Source organism: Tachypleus tridentatus, chromosome 1, assembly GCF_004210375.1.
Source record: "Tachypleus tridentatus isolate NWPU-2018 chromosome 1, ASM421037v1, whole genome shotgun sequence".
Classification (NCBI taxonomy): domain Eukaryota; kingdom Metazoa; phylum Arthropoda; class Merostomata; order Xiphosura; family Limulidae; genus Tachypleus; species Tachypleus tridentatus.
The window spans coordinates 148254835-148268542 of NC_134825.1; the positions used below are offsets into that span (position 1 = coordinate 148254835).

General features: G+C 29.4%; 1 protein-coding gene across 4 annotated transcripts in view; it reads right to left on the reverse strand.

The window, feature by feature from the left end:
* The window catches only part of crb (cell polarity complex component crumbs), a 79395-nt gene that overhangs the window by 5975 nt on the left and 59712 nt on the right, over nucleotides 1-13708 (reverse strand). For all 4 annotated transcript variants that reach the window (XM_076457860.1, XM_076457870.1, XM_076457887.1 and 1 more), the window contains 7 exons: nucleotides 11690-11865; nucleotides 8502-8617; nucleotides 5935-6559; nucleotides 3924-4053; nucleotides 3189-3257; nucleotides 2596-2854; nucleotides 1808-1974 (listed from right to left, as the gene is read on the reverse strand). In XM_076457860.1, coding sequence (XP_076313975.1) covers nucleotides 1808-1974; nucleotides 2596-2854; nucleotides 3189-3257; nucleotides 3924-4053; nucleotides 5935-6559; nucleotides 8502-8617; nucleotides 11690-11865 — 1542 coding nt within the window. The remainder of the gene's footprint in view (nucleotides 1-1807; nucleotides 1975-2595; nucleotides 2855-3188; nucleotides 3258-3923; nucleotides 4054-5934; nucleotides 6560-8501; nucleotides 8618-11689; nucleotides 11866-13708) is intronic.

Genomic DNA, 13708 nt, shown 5'->3' on the forward strand with positions numbered 1-13708 from the left:
TTTTTATACCACTCAAAAATAGGGTCAAAATGATTATCATATGGTGCCAGGAGTTCCAGAACTGCAAGCAATTCTTTCCACATATTTTACCCACTATCATACATTTTGAACAGTGCATGATAAAACAACAAAATGGTGAATGCAACTATGAAACCAAACTGTCCTATATAAGCTTATCACTGATTGGTCAACTTGAGAGAATCCTGCACTTTATGGATAATTGTCTCACTTTCCTTTGGAAACTAAATAAAAGTATGATGAATTCTAATTGGACAAACATAATAGGGAAATGCTACATTGCCACATTTAGGTTTCAGCTTTGCCTGGAGAGATTAACACTAAACACTGACTGCTTTTAATGATATTTATTGACTCATTTTTTGTTAAAACGTAGAATTTCATGACTTTTCGTAATTTAAAAATACCCTTTAGAAATTCCACAATTTTTCAGGTTTTCCAGGACCCATAGAAACCCTGATGGGGACTTACAGTCACTTAAAAAAAATTCTTACTTTGGTTTAAACTTCACACAAAGCTACTCAAGAGCTACCTACACTAGTCATCCTTAATTCCTAATTGAACAGGAAGGCAGCTAGTCAAACCAACCATGCAAACTATTAGGATACTCTTACCAACAAATAGTGGGATTGACCATAACATTATAACACCTCCATGGCTGAAAGGGAATTCAAACCCATGGTATATATTGTAAGTTAAGCACTTTAACTACCAAGCCATGGAAGGTCGAGATTTCTTAGAAAACACTGTCAGGGTGGTCCTGATTTCTCAGGGACTCTACTGTATAGAACATTTCCATATTTTCTGTTCCAAACCTGTGTTCCAATGTTTAACTATGAAAACTCAATTATGCATCTTGAATTTTGCAAAGAAACTTGTCTTGAAGGCTGACAATATTTTGTAATTCTTCTATGTTTTTTATGTTATGCTACTTTACATAATAAGAACTGAAAAAAAATCATACTATCATAATAATCAGAAGATTGATGTGTAACATGAACACAACTAATTGAACAGTGCAAGTATCAAAGTTAATGTAATTAATACAAGTGTGAAATCTCCAAAAATTACCATTAGCTATGAACAGTATCAAAAGTACAAAGGAAAAAAACAAGTAATAAAATAGCTGATAGATCAAAAGGTCAGAAAGACATTTAAATTAACAAAATGTAAAAATAATATAACCTAATTTTTTGTTCAGTATTAATTTTCACCAAGGAAGTTCAGGAATGTAGGTCCTATTGTTTTCTCTTTTTATTTAATAACATTTAACTCACTTTACAAAAAGCATAAGAAAATAAGAACAATTTTATTATGCTTATCTTAAAATAGTTTTCAGAAATACAGCATAATTTACTTTTAAATAGTCCACAAGCTCTAAGGAAGGAGAAAGAGATATAACTAACAAAAAAAAAATAAACTTTTGATGCTTTTTCCTTTTTTCTAAACCAATAATAGTATCTTGGTGTTTATAAAAGTACTTTGTTTGTGATGCTATAAGATAATGTTTTTCAGCAATAATAGCAGAAAATCTGGTGCCACCACATAACTTCACACTTTTTAAAATCTAATATTTTCAAATCAACTCTCTGAAAAATATTATATATATATAGTCTTGCTAAGACTCTGTACAAAAAGACCACACAAACTAGTTTTAAAAAAGTAAACAGATAAATGATCACCTTTGTTTTTCCCTCATATCACCATTCAAGACATAAAAAGACCAAAACATACAAAACTGAAATGCATTAGGACAAATGAAAAAGATCCTCAAAGTTAAACTACTCACCTCTATCTCACAGAAAGCACCTTCAAAGCCATCAGAGCAGTTGCAAGATATGTTGGAGTGTTTAGTCAATGGAGAGTGAAATTTAGGTACACATATTCCGCCATTTTTACAAATCTTCCTATTTGCATAGCAGAGGTTCAATATTGTACAGTTAGGTCCCAAATACTCTGTAGAAAAAAATAGAAATTACAAGCTATTATCAACTAAAAAAAATCCCAAGGTAGTTATTAGATAAAAATAACTTCAAATCACACAAATATTATAAGGTAATATGAGGATTATGATCCAAAACATTGACAGAAAGTGATATTTCAATTTAATTGTTGTAGTGTACAATTTTAAAGTCTTTTTAATTTAAATTGTAGATAATATTATAAATATTCTAAGCTATATATATATACACACACACACAAATACATACATACCTGTTGGATTATTATCAAACATTTACATTTTAATAGTAATAACTTTAAGAAAATTACTTCAATAAAAGTCAACCTTTGTTCTTTTATTACTGGTTTTATTTTTGATTTACTGAGATATATTATCTTTTAAATTACTACTAAACTTTCTTCCAAGTTTGTGAGTAATATAGTTTGAATTCCTTAACTCTAGCTACTAGGATACTGTTTGCAACAAGGATAGCCTCTACTAAGTACTTCCAAACCTCCAATTAGGGTTAACTTGTAACACAAATATACTTGCAGACAAAAGTTCTTAATCCCAAATATAACTATCATTCAACACCAAGCATTCTTGGGATACTTAATACAGGATTTCATACTAGCCTTCTGTACAAGTACAAGTGTAGTTCTCTGTCTCATCATCTAACTCTGTACAATTGCCTCCATTTTCACACGGTATATCCAACAAGCATACTTTTCTAACACTGCAGTTTCTTCCTTTGAAACCATCATTACAGTTACATATATATTGCTTTTCATCATGAAGTTCACACACTCCCTGAATGCAAGGTTTGTCCTCACAGTAGTTGATTTTGGATGAACAAGTAATTCCTGTGAATCCCTCCATGCAGTGACACTCAAACTTGAAAGAAAGAAAAAAACTTTCAAGTTAATTTCTCTCATTGTAAAATTTTCACAATATTTATATATTTATTCATGTGTGTATAGTCACACAACAATTAAAAGGATTTAACACTACTGATTATTAATATGAGAGAAATTAACTGAACATTAATGCAATTATAAGAAAACACAATATTTATGAAGAATATTTTACCTGATATGACTAAACTGTAAAAATATTTTACACCTGTTATATTAAACAGAATTGTTTCAAAGTGTGCTCCTCACCAAGATCAATTCATTGTGAATTAAAATAAACATGCTTACATGAATATATTATCAACAAAACTTACCCTTTCATCAAGAGTGTCCATGTCACTGCAGGTACCTCCATTATTACATGGAGAGTCATCACAAGTTTTCTAAGAGGATACACAGAAAAATCTAATCAAAGTTGAAACTTGTGTTAAAACCTGTTTATTAGTTTTATTTCCATACTGAGGTTCTAAAAATTTATAAACTACTCATAAATTATAGTACCTACATCAATTAAAACTAGAAAATATTGTACATTTCACATAAGCCTTACTTACAACAGTAATGTAAACTATCCTGATAGAGGCAAAAGTGCCTACTTTATTGTTTTTCCTCCTATGAAAACATAATACATAGTTACAGCATTATAAAACCTAAAAAATAACTTATTTTTAATATGTGATTATTAATAATATAGGTAGCTTCCATAAGTATTTCAGTGAAGCAAGAAAAGCATTTTTTTTCAAATTTATGTTTGTCCATCTTTTTATCTATTTTGTGTAATTTATAATCTATTTTCAAAGCAACAAAACTGATGACCTTGTTTTATGAAAACAATTGTTTCCTAGAGTACTATTAAAATGGTATATCTCAAAAATAAAATTCAATCTGTTAAGATATTGCAAACACACTGAACTTAAACAACAAAAAAAGGAGTTACCCAAGCTAAAATGCCACGATTATGTCGTTACAAGTAACAAGCTTAAATTACGTCACGTATCTGTTAAAGCTATACGAGTTTTCAGTTACAATATACACATAAATTAACCAACCTGATCTGAACAATTATATCCTTTGTAATAGTCAGTGCAATTACAACTGTACCCTTTCCCTTCTCTTGACGTACACAATCCTTTGTTTTGGCAAGGGTCTGGCTTGCAAAAGTCAACTATTGTTTGACACCTACAAAGAGATTTATCACATCCAGCAAAAATTCAAACACATATATGAAAGTGATAAGTGTTTACTGCAGATTTCAAAAATACTTCTAAAAACTACTGCTAAAATGTTTGTTAATAAACTAAACTTCAAATTCTTTTTTTTCCTAAATGACTGAAAGTGAGGTCAACTAAATTCAAATAATTAATCTAACTAAAACTGATTGTGATAATAAAACATGTTTTTATGAATGAAAGCAGTCATGAAAATGCAGAATTATCAATAGAAAATGTTTAGTATGCAAATATATAAAAAATATATGGTAACTAACTTCAAGCACAGTCTACACAATGCACTGTTACAGCTCTGACAATGTTGTTAACACTAACTATTAGTACCTACATTTAATAATGTGTTACCCATGGCAAACCTTAACCTTTTCTCTTTGAAAACCAACAATTTGCACCTAGGGTTCATAATGGCCAATTTTCATCATTTGATTTTAATTCTTGAAAAATATACTGGTGTCAACAATATATGATTATTTCAAAATGAAATGCCTTTAACACATATGACTATGTAATAGTGTGAATAACTTTGTGTCTACAAACAAAAACATGTATTCCATTATTTGGATCTTAACAAGTGACAGAAGGCTAATAACATTCAAAAATATTAAAATCTTCCATTTCACAAAATAATGACTAAAACTACAGGTCATGCTTCACTTAAAACTAATAAAAGACAGAACTTTTTGTCTACATAACAAGCTTAAAATACTCACCAAAAGACATTTAATTTTTTTAACGTAGTATACAATTTGTGAATTTGGAATTTCTAAGAGTTCTAAAAACAGTTTTTAATTATTTTGGCTGCTTCCCCATTATAAATAGACACGGACTGATTTTATGTTTGTTTCTTATTTGTAAACACATCAATTTTGTCAGTCTTTGACTTCTACCTCAACAGTAAACTGCATGTTTCAGCTACAGTAACAATTTAACAAATACCCTTAGGATATATAGTATATAACTTATACTTATTACATTAATGTGGACACACTCAAACTTATATTTTAAGAATGTCTTACTTTATTAGTGTATTGCAACATGGGACAACTTAAAAAATACTGACATATAAACCTTGTTATTCAAATTTTATAACTGCTTAAACTTAGTTTCATTTCCTGCCAAAGCTTTACTTTCCACAGACTGGGTTAGATCTGACTCCCATTTAATCACTACAATTATGAAATATGTCAGTACAGCAAGTTATAGTACTGCAGAAAGCCATTATGATACTCTGAAATTTTTTTCCTCAACATACTAATTTATTTTTTAAACTTTTCTTTTTTAAACTAGTTTTAATATCTGTATGTTATGCATGGTAAATATAAAATTGAATAAAAATACAAAAACAGCCATGTTAACTCTGAATTTAAGCTGTAACAGTTACACATACCAGTCACTTATATTTTTCTAATTCATGCTCAACTAGAATTCACATTTTATAAACAGTGAGGGCTCATTTTCACAAAATTCATGAACCCAGAAATGTCATTCATTAAACTGAAAATGGCAGACATTGCTCGTGTACAAAAACTAAGAGACAGCTTCAACCACCAAAACTTCAAACAAATTAAGCCTCACTATAGTTGGTGCCAGTGGATCTTATCCTATTCCACAAAAGACTAACAAGTTAATTTTGGAAGATTTCGTTAAGCTTCAGTCACCTGTATGAGTATGGATAAAGATATTGTTTCAGAGTGTTAGAACGTGATTTCATCAGGACTAGAAGAAAGTAGTGTCGATATGACCTCATACAGGTAAATAAAGTTTTATCAATCTTTCAAGTCAAACCACATTTATCTACTAAAACCAAAATAACTTTTAACACACAACTTACCAGGCTCCGCTATATCCATATCTACAGTTGCATCTGTACGTGTTATTTCTATCTTCACATGAACCATTGTTGTGACAATCCTGATCCCAGCAAAGAACACATCCAATTTCTATATCAGTGCCATTATCCATAAGAAACTGGTTTGGACTACTGTTATTGGTCAGTTGTTCAGGGGTAAAAAATGGCAATAAAACAGTTCCAATTCTGACTTCCCCCATACAACCCCTGAAGGAGCTTTTTTCAGGCGACTGTCCTAGGTAAACGTGACCTCCATCATTCAAAATAGACCATAAACTGATATTTTTAATATTTTCAACTGTTTGGGTACTGAAGTCAAGAGAAACTGATGTATTATGCTCGGTGAAAGTTACATTCAAGTCATGCCATGCACCATCCGTTACAGTAGTTGGAGAGACAAGAATATCAGAAGTAACATTGTTGTATGTTATATAAACCTTGCCATTTTCCAGATATAGCATCAACTGATCTTTGGTCTGAATATGTAGCAGAGCACTATCATTTATGGAACGAAATCTTAAAGTGATTGTATCATTCAAATTGTTTTCTGAAATATTCCACTTATACTTGATCCCTGAACTTCCATTGAAAGCTGCTTCTGTAATACCTGTGAATAATATTAAAACAGTTCAATTACAGATCATATAATAAATATTATAATAAAAAATAACAAGACTTTTTTTTTTTAGTACTACCGTATATTCGTAGGCATCATATTAGGTTTGAGAACCTTAATGGAATGTAAGTTGCCTATTGAATAAAAAGGGGACAGCTTTCAACTTCTATACTTAAGACTTTTTCAAACCATCTTTGACACACTATGCCAGTAATCTGAAAATATCCTCTTTTCATTCAATAGGCACAGGAATTAGTTTTCAAACCTACAATGGCTACTCAGCCTATGTTTCACACCACATTGCAAAATAAAGGCAAAATAAAACATTTAATTTTGACTTTTTAAATTATTTGTAATAAAGAATTCATAATTTAATGCAGCTATTTGCATTCATACTTTGAATAGTTCGCCTGAAAGGTAATATTTGTACAAAGTATAAAAACAATATTCTTTTATCTAAGTTTTAACATTTCATTTCTTTAGTTTCAAGAACCTCATATCAATAGATGTTTTTTTATGATAAATATTTCAATTTTGTTTTTTCTACTATATAATTAACTGCATATGTTATAAACAAAGTGGAATGAAAAGCTTAAAATTAACAAATGAAAATGTACATAACTTTCAACTCTAGAAATCTATTAGAATAGTCGTATTTTACTTGTATGCACAATTTCAATTCTCTATATTTTTGCTCATAGTTTAGTTTTAATTTTCCTTTCAAATTCATCATTTTATGTCCATACATTAATTGACACCCACAGGGTTTTATAAAGGTATTTCAGCAAATTTCCCACAGATGTGTTGCCAAAACAAGAACGAGCTTGTAAATGACATCTTGTTTATAACATTTCAAAATCCAGGCAAAAATGTTAATCTTGTACAAAATTATCACACTGTTTAAAGATGATTTTTAAAACAACCATAATATACAGTTAACTAAAATATAAAAGTAAAGAATACTGTTAGTAATTATCATGATAAATAGCCTGACAAAGTAAATGATCACTTCTAAATCTTAGCTAAATCTTGCATCTTTTTATTTTTTTAATAACATATAGCTAGATTTCATTATTACTCTCTCCCAATCAGTAAAGTGAAGCCACAATATAAATAAGTTGATGTGCATCAACCAAGTTTAAACTAAAGTATATAAAAACTTTCTGATAAAAGAATAAAATTTTAGTATGAAAGTATTTTGATTTTTTCTTTTTAAAAACAGTATCTCACAACAGTCTTTTAGAAATTTCACAACCTTGAAAACCACAGAAATACTAAATGAAATTTTAAGCCCCAACTAAGTACTCTTTGATAAGTCTGAACTATGTTCCATGATATTTGGTTAAGTATTTCATTTGTTTTTAGATAGCTGCTCACTTATACAAGGGCTGTCTATACTAGCCACCCCTAATTACTAACTGTTAGTCAACTGTAGCCATCACAAAGTCTTGGATGACTAATTGAATAATGGGGTTTTACTATCACCCATACATTACATCTATAGCTCCAACTGTTGTTTTTTTTTACACTGTAACTGGATGTGAATAATGGGTCCACAGCTTAGTCACTAACAATCAAGCTGTGCTCTGCCCAAAGAGTATTACATAACAGGATATCATGTAACTATGTCACGTAGTGGTTTTCATATGAAGACAATTATGACATTGCATACGTAGATGTAGTTTATGTATAAGAGTACTCAAAAGCTATCCTAGTTTACAGTCAAAGAGACTAAGTTCATGTTATAATAGCTTACAATTAAACCATAGTTTTCTGAATACAAGCACCCAGATTTTTTGTACCCAATCACAATAGAATGGATGAATTACTTTTACCTTTCAACAGTTCTAGAGAACTTTGGTCTTGTTTCCATAAAAATTGCGATCTTTACTTGAGCACAAACATTTCAAGTTTATTTATAAGTTGTACTTACATTCATATCCTCCATCTAGATCATTGCAGATGGCAGAATTATCTGGACAAGGGTTGTTATGACAGTGGCTGACATTTTCACACATTTTCCCTCTAAATGGGTACTGACACTCACATCTAAGGAAATACATACAAATATGTGTCCAAAATTATCCTTTATTACTTTTATAAAGTGATCATTACACATCAACAGTTTGCCAGAGTTATTTGGCAAATTTTTTATTAGTTTTTCTATAATGTTTGTAGGACTCATAATATTATAACCTAACTGCCAGAACAAATGCCAAAGTAATAATTATTTAGTATTAAAATGATAATGCCATTCAAATATGGTCAAGCAACTTTCAGTTTCATATATAACACAAATTATAACACAATAAAAATAATACTCATCTTTGGAGAAGTTTTTTGGTCACCCATTTGGAAATTTTAGTTAATAAGAGAGTGAGAGTACCAAAAGTTAAAAAGAAAACAAAATTAATTTACAGATGCTGAAATGGAAGATAAAATGTAACTATCTAAAAGAGTGATGTAAGAACAATATAGTATTACATGTTAAGTTTAAAGTTAATAACTTGCAAAAAGATTTTTGTTTGTTCACTTTAGTGCAAAGCATTGTGTCCAAATCCCTAAATGTGAGCACCATGAGCCAAAAATGATCAGGTTATGAATAATTTTTTTATGCATTCCATAAAAGAGATGTCATGAAACAAGTAATGATATGGGAATATACAGTAATGTTAATTTAGTTTAACACTTTCGCAACAGGACACAAATCAAAGGCCATGTTATCATACTTGTTGACTTGCATTCAAAATTTTTGGAACTGCTGTTTTATAATTTACGTCAATACATTTGCAGCCAAATTGTAAGTAATTTAAACTTTATTATATATGAGTTAATTTCTTAATTTAAAAGTAATTAAAAGAACACATCCAAATATACATTTTAATGAGTCATGTGGTATATGTTGAATACTGCACTGTTTAAAATTAGATGTTTGTGATGTCAAAATACTAAGTCTATAGTTTCGTACAAATTAGGAACTCAAATTAGTAATATTATGAAGGTAGAATATAAAATGAGAAACTCATTGCTTTTGTATTTTGCTGAAATATGGCTTACATACTGAATCAAACTCATTGGCCCCATTCACCTCTTTCCATTTTTGGAAATGGTCCCTCATATGCACTGACTTCAATATATGAATAACCAATCAACAGCTTAAAATGTATGCAGAGTGGTTTCCTCAGCCATTTTAATTACCACATTCTTTTGATCCAATATTTTAAGGAGGTAGGTTATGTCTTTAATCTGTTTGAAGTTTCATTTTTTTGTTATAAATCCAAATGTATCTTAGTTACAGAGCTTTATAAATTATAACGTAATTCTATGTTATCAGTGTAGTTAATTATGATTTTTTGGTTATTCAACTATATACATAAAACCTGAAAAAAAATTTTGTTTGATATCCTCCACATGGAAATTTTAAAAGGCTTAGCAACCTATATCCAGCAACAACCGAGTGCAAAGGTTGTAGAGAGAAAAGAATTTTTTGCTTTACTTCTTGTTTTATTGTTCTATACTATAAAAAAAATAAGTTTGATAATTTATTTCTAAACAGTAAAAATCTACATACATATATGTAATGTATAATAATTGAAATATTACTATATTACAAAATACTAGTCCACTAAAAACACAGTCAAGACAAAAAGTCAGTTTTATATAACTGGATATATAAAATGAATGCATGTGCACCACATCAATGCAAGTTATGTAATGTTAACTAGGTATGATTGGAAGATTAATATAATAACAAATTTTAAATATATATGAACATATAGAGTTATGAGACTCGAGGTACTTAGACTAAACATTTGTACTTTCATGTTAAAATATGTAGTCATTCTAGCACGAAAAAAAAAACAATTTATATTTATTTCCTTATTTTTTTACGATAATTGTCAGGTTGGTCAAATGACAGACCCAAGACAGAGTATAGAAAATAACAAAGTCTTTCTGAAAACAAATGTTTGAAATGTAATTAGTTGGTTTTAGCAACTAAGCAAAATAATATATGAGGTTTTGGGGAAGAAGAATAGGTTTTTCAATCTCAGCATGAGATCACTTTTCAGTCGGACACATGAGAAAACAGACTATTTTCACAAACAAATCTTAATAAAAATATTTCATTAAAAAATCTGATTCTTTGTAAGCAAACTACTTGTAACCTTTACTAAAGGTCTACCAAATTCTGTGAAGATACACACATGTTGTATCAAAAGTTAGTGTAAATACTTAATGTGTAAATGTGTTGATAAACTTGTGAATATTGTACTGAGTCTGTATGAAGAGTTAACACTCAAAACAGTAAAAATATGTAGGATTTTATATACCTTTTTATTATAAAGGTCTTTTACTTGTGAGATTTTAATACTATATGATTTTGCACATTATGTACACAATTCTCATGTGAGAAAGTGTGAAGCTGTAGTTATGATGACAAAGCAAAAACCTGTGATTAGCATGTATGTGTTTTCAGCATAAGTATTTAATTTCTAACTATTTCTGAATGTACCAGCCTGCAAGTAGCATTAGCTAACACAAACTTTACTTTGAGTTAATAACATTATCATGTGGTACAATCTTCAAGAATGGTGAATAATTCGGCTGTACTGGATACCATTGAACTGGTACCATTTACAAATCAAGGTTAACAAATCCTTTACAGTTCCAATGCTATTCCAGAAATTCTTAATTTAACTTTGATTAGAGAACGTACAGAATGATTTTATTTTTGTTTGTTTATTAATATATATATTTTTTAAATTAAAAATAATTATTTTCCAATGTTAGCTCAGTATGTAGAAATACAACTAAGCTAAATTTTCTAAGCTGGCCAAACCTTAAAAGAGGTTATTTGGATTACAGCCATATAGTTCTTACTGACCATTAGCTTTTTTGATGGTTTTAACCTTTCAACATATTTTTACTCAGATTTAAAAGTGTCATCCAGTTTAATTGTGCAGGCACAAAACCCAAACTCGATCAACAACAGCTTTTAAACTCTGTTATCCCTTTAGTTTACAATATGCATTAATGGTATCAATATCACTTGCATTTAATTCTTCTCTGAGTGTAAATCTCTTCCAATAGCTTTTACTTATTTTAAATATGGGCACTTACACAAAATCATTCCAAATGTCTTTACAGGTGCCATTGTTTGAACAAGGTCTGTCAATACAAGGTCCATCACTTATTACTCCTTCTTTTAAGTCATGTAATTGTGGTGCTCTCAAAATCACACTGTTAGTTTCTTCAAGTGCTTCTTGTGGATAAAACAGAATCAGCTTGCCATTTATCTACAGAGAAATTTTAACATTATTGTTACTACTATTTGATGAAACAGGATGAGCTATGCTTACCTTACCATAAGATTTTTCTTACACTCATCATTAGGTACTGTTGATTTACATCCTTTGTTCTAAACCAGATGATTTGACTGGTATCAACATGCAAAACACCATATTACAGAATGGCATAATTAGCACTCTATATACGTTTTTGTTTTGTTTTTCTCAGTTTCAAAATAACATAAAAGTCTAATAAACAAAATATTTGCACATTTGCTATCTCTAAATGGCTATTCCTAATTTTGAACTGGCAGTCTAGAAAGGTGGGTAGACAACAGCACCCAATGTAAACTTTTGGGCTACAGTCCCAAAGTGCAAAGTATGATTCTGGTTACAAAATATGAACCACAAGCTCTCAAAGTTACAGTCTATAGTTATGTTAACTACTAGCCAATGCTCTGAGGTACATAACAATAAGTGTTTTATTACAGTAGTTTCAAAACTATTTTTGGCAAACACACAGATGAAGCTATTTCACACATTAAATATACCATGTTAAAATTTGCACTATGATACTTCACCTGCTCAATCACGATTATGCTTGAATAACTACTGAATTACACACTGTAAAATCTTATTTTAACTACATCAACTACCTAATGTTAACTGAAGCAAACAACTGGGTTTGATATGTCGTGTAAATTATACTCGATTCTTCGTCTTTAATTAGTTTCTTTAAAATATTTAATATAAATGTTTATTTTTAAAATTTCTCATTTAGAACAAATTAAAAATGATTAGGTGTTCTCCTTGTTATTTCTTTGCAAAATTTAAGGCAGATAACTTTTCTCTCTGTTCAAGACTCCTTTATAACTTGTATTTGGAAATCAAGTATTTGAGTACCCTATTTGCAAATAGAACATCCACAAAGAAAAGCATATCTTAATATTCAAGTTACCTTTCACAGAACATTTACTGTTCTAAACTGGAAAGTCACATTATTGTCTTGTTTACTTGTGTCTGTTTAGTATGCCCAATGTTTTGCTGAAAAAACTAACATACAAGTACTTTTATACACTAGGTGGAATATTTAACTGTACTCTACTTGCACCAACTTCAACACATGTTCAATTATGTTTGGTTAATATGGTAAAACACTAATATTTTTTAACACCCAAGCCAAAAAATAAAATGTTTGCATGAATCTAATCATTTTTTGTTTGGCCTTATACATACATACTTTATTACGAGTTATTTTTTCATGTGGAATAAACAATTAATGTTGAAATTAGTGTTTAAAATTATCAATGTTTTCTCCCTATTTTTTGATTAACTGAAGGTTATTCAGTTTCATCAATTATTATTACATCTCATAAAAACAATCAACCAACCAACAGTGGTATTTCATATTATTACAAATTTTCAAATTTCATATAAGAACTCATTAGTTGAACATAACTGATAAATGAGCCTGACACTTAACCATTTAGCAGATTTGATTGGAAGGAACTGACAAGTATAAAACTTGTATACTTTTTTATCAGAATTATGTATGTTTTTAGTAGAACTACATTAGGTTAACTGCTGTATTCTTAAAAAACCAAACTCCAGATTTTAGCATTATAAATCCACATACACAGAGCTGTTCCACTCAGGGACTGTCAAAACTGTTAAAAACTCAGTTGTCAAATAAAATATTAACATAAAATTAATTTCACTATATTCATATGTGCTATTAAAAATGTTCATATCTACTGCTTTGTTTCATTAACAAAACAGAAAAAATATCAATGAAATATAAAAGCTTTTGTTTTAATACAAATTTAAGTTTTAGTTTATTCAAAATAAAATT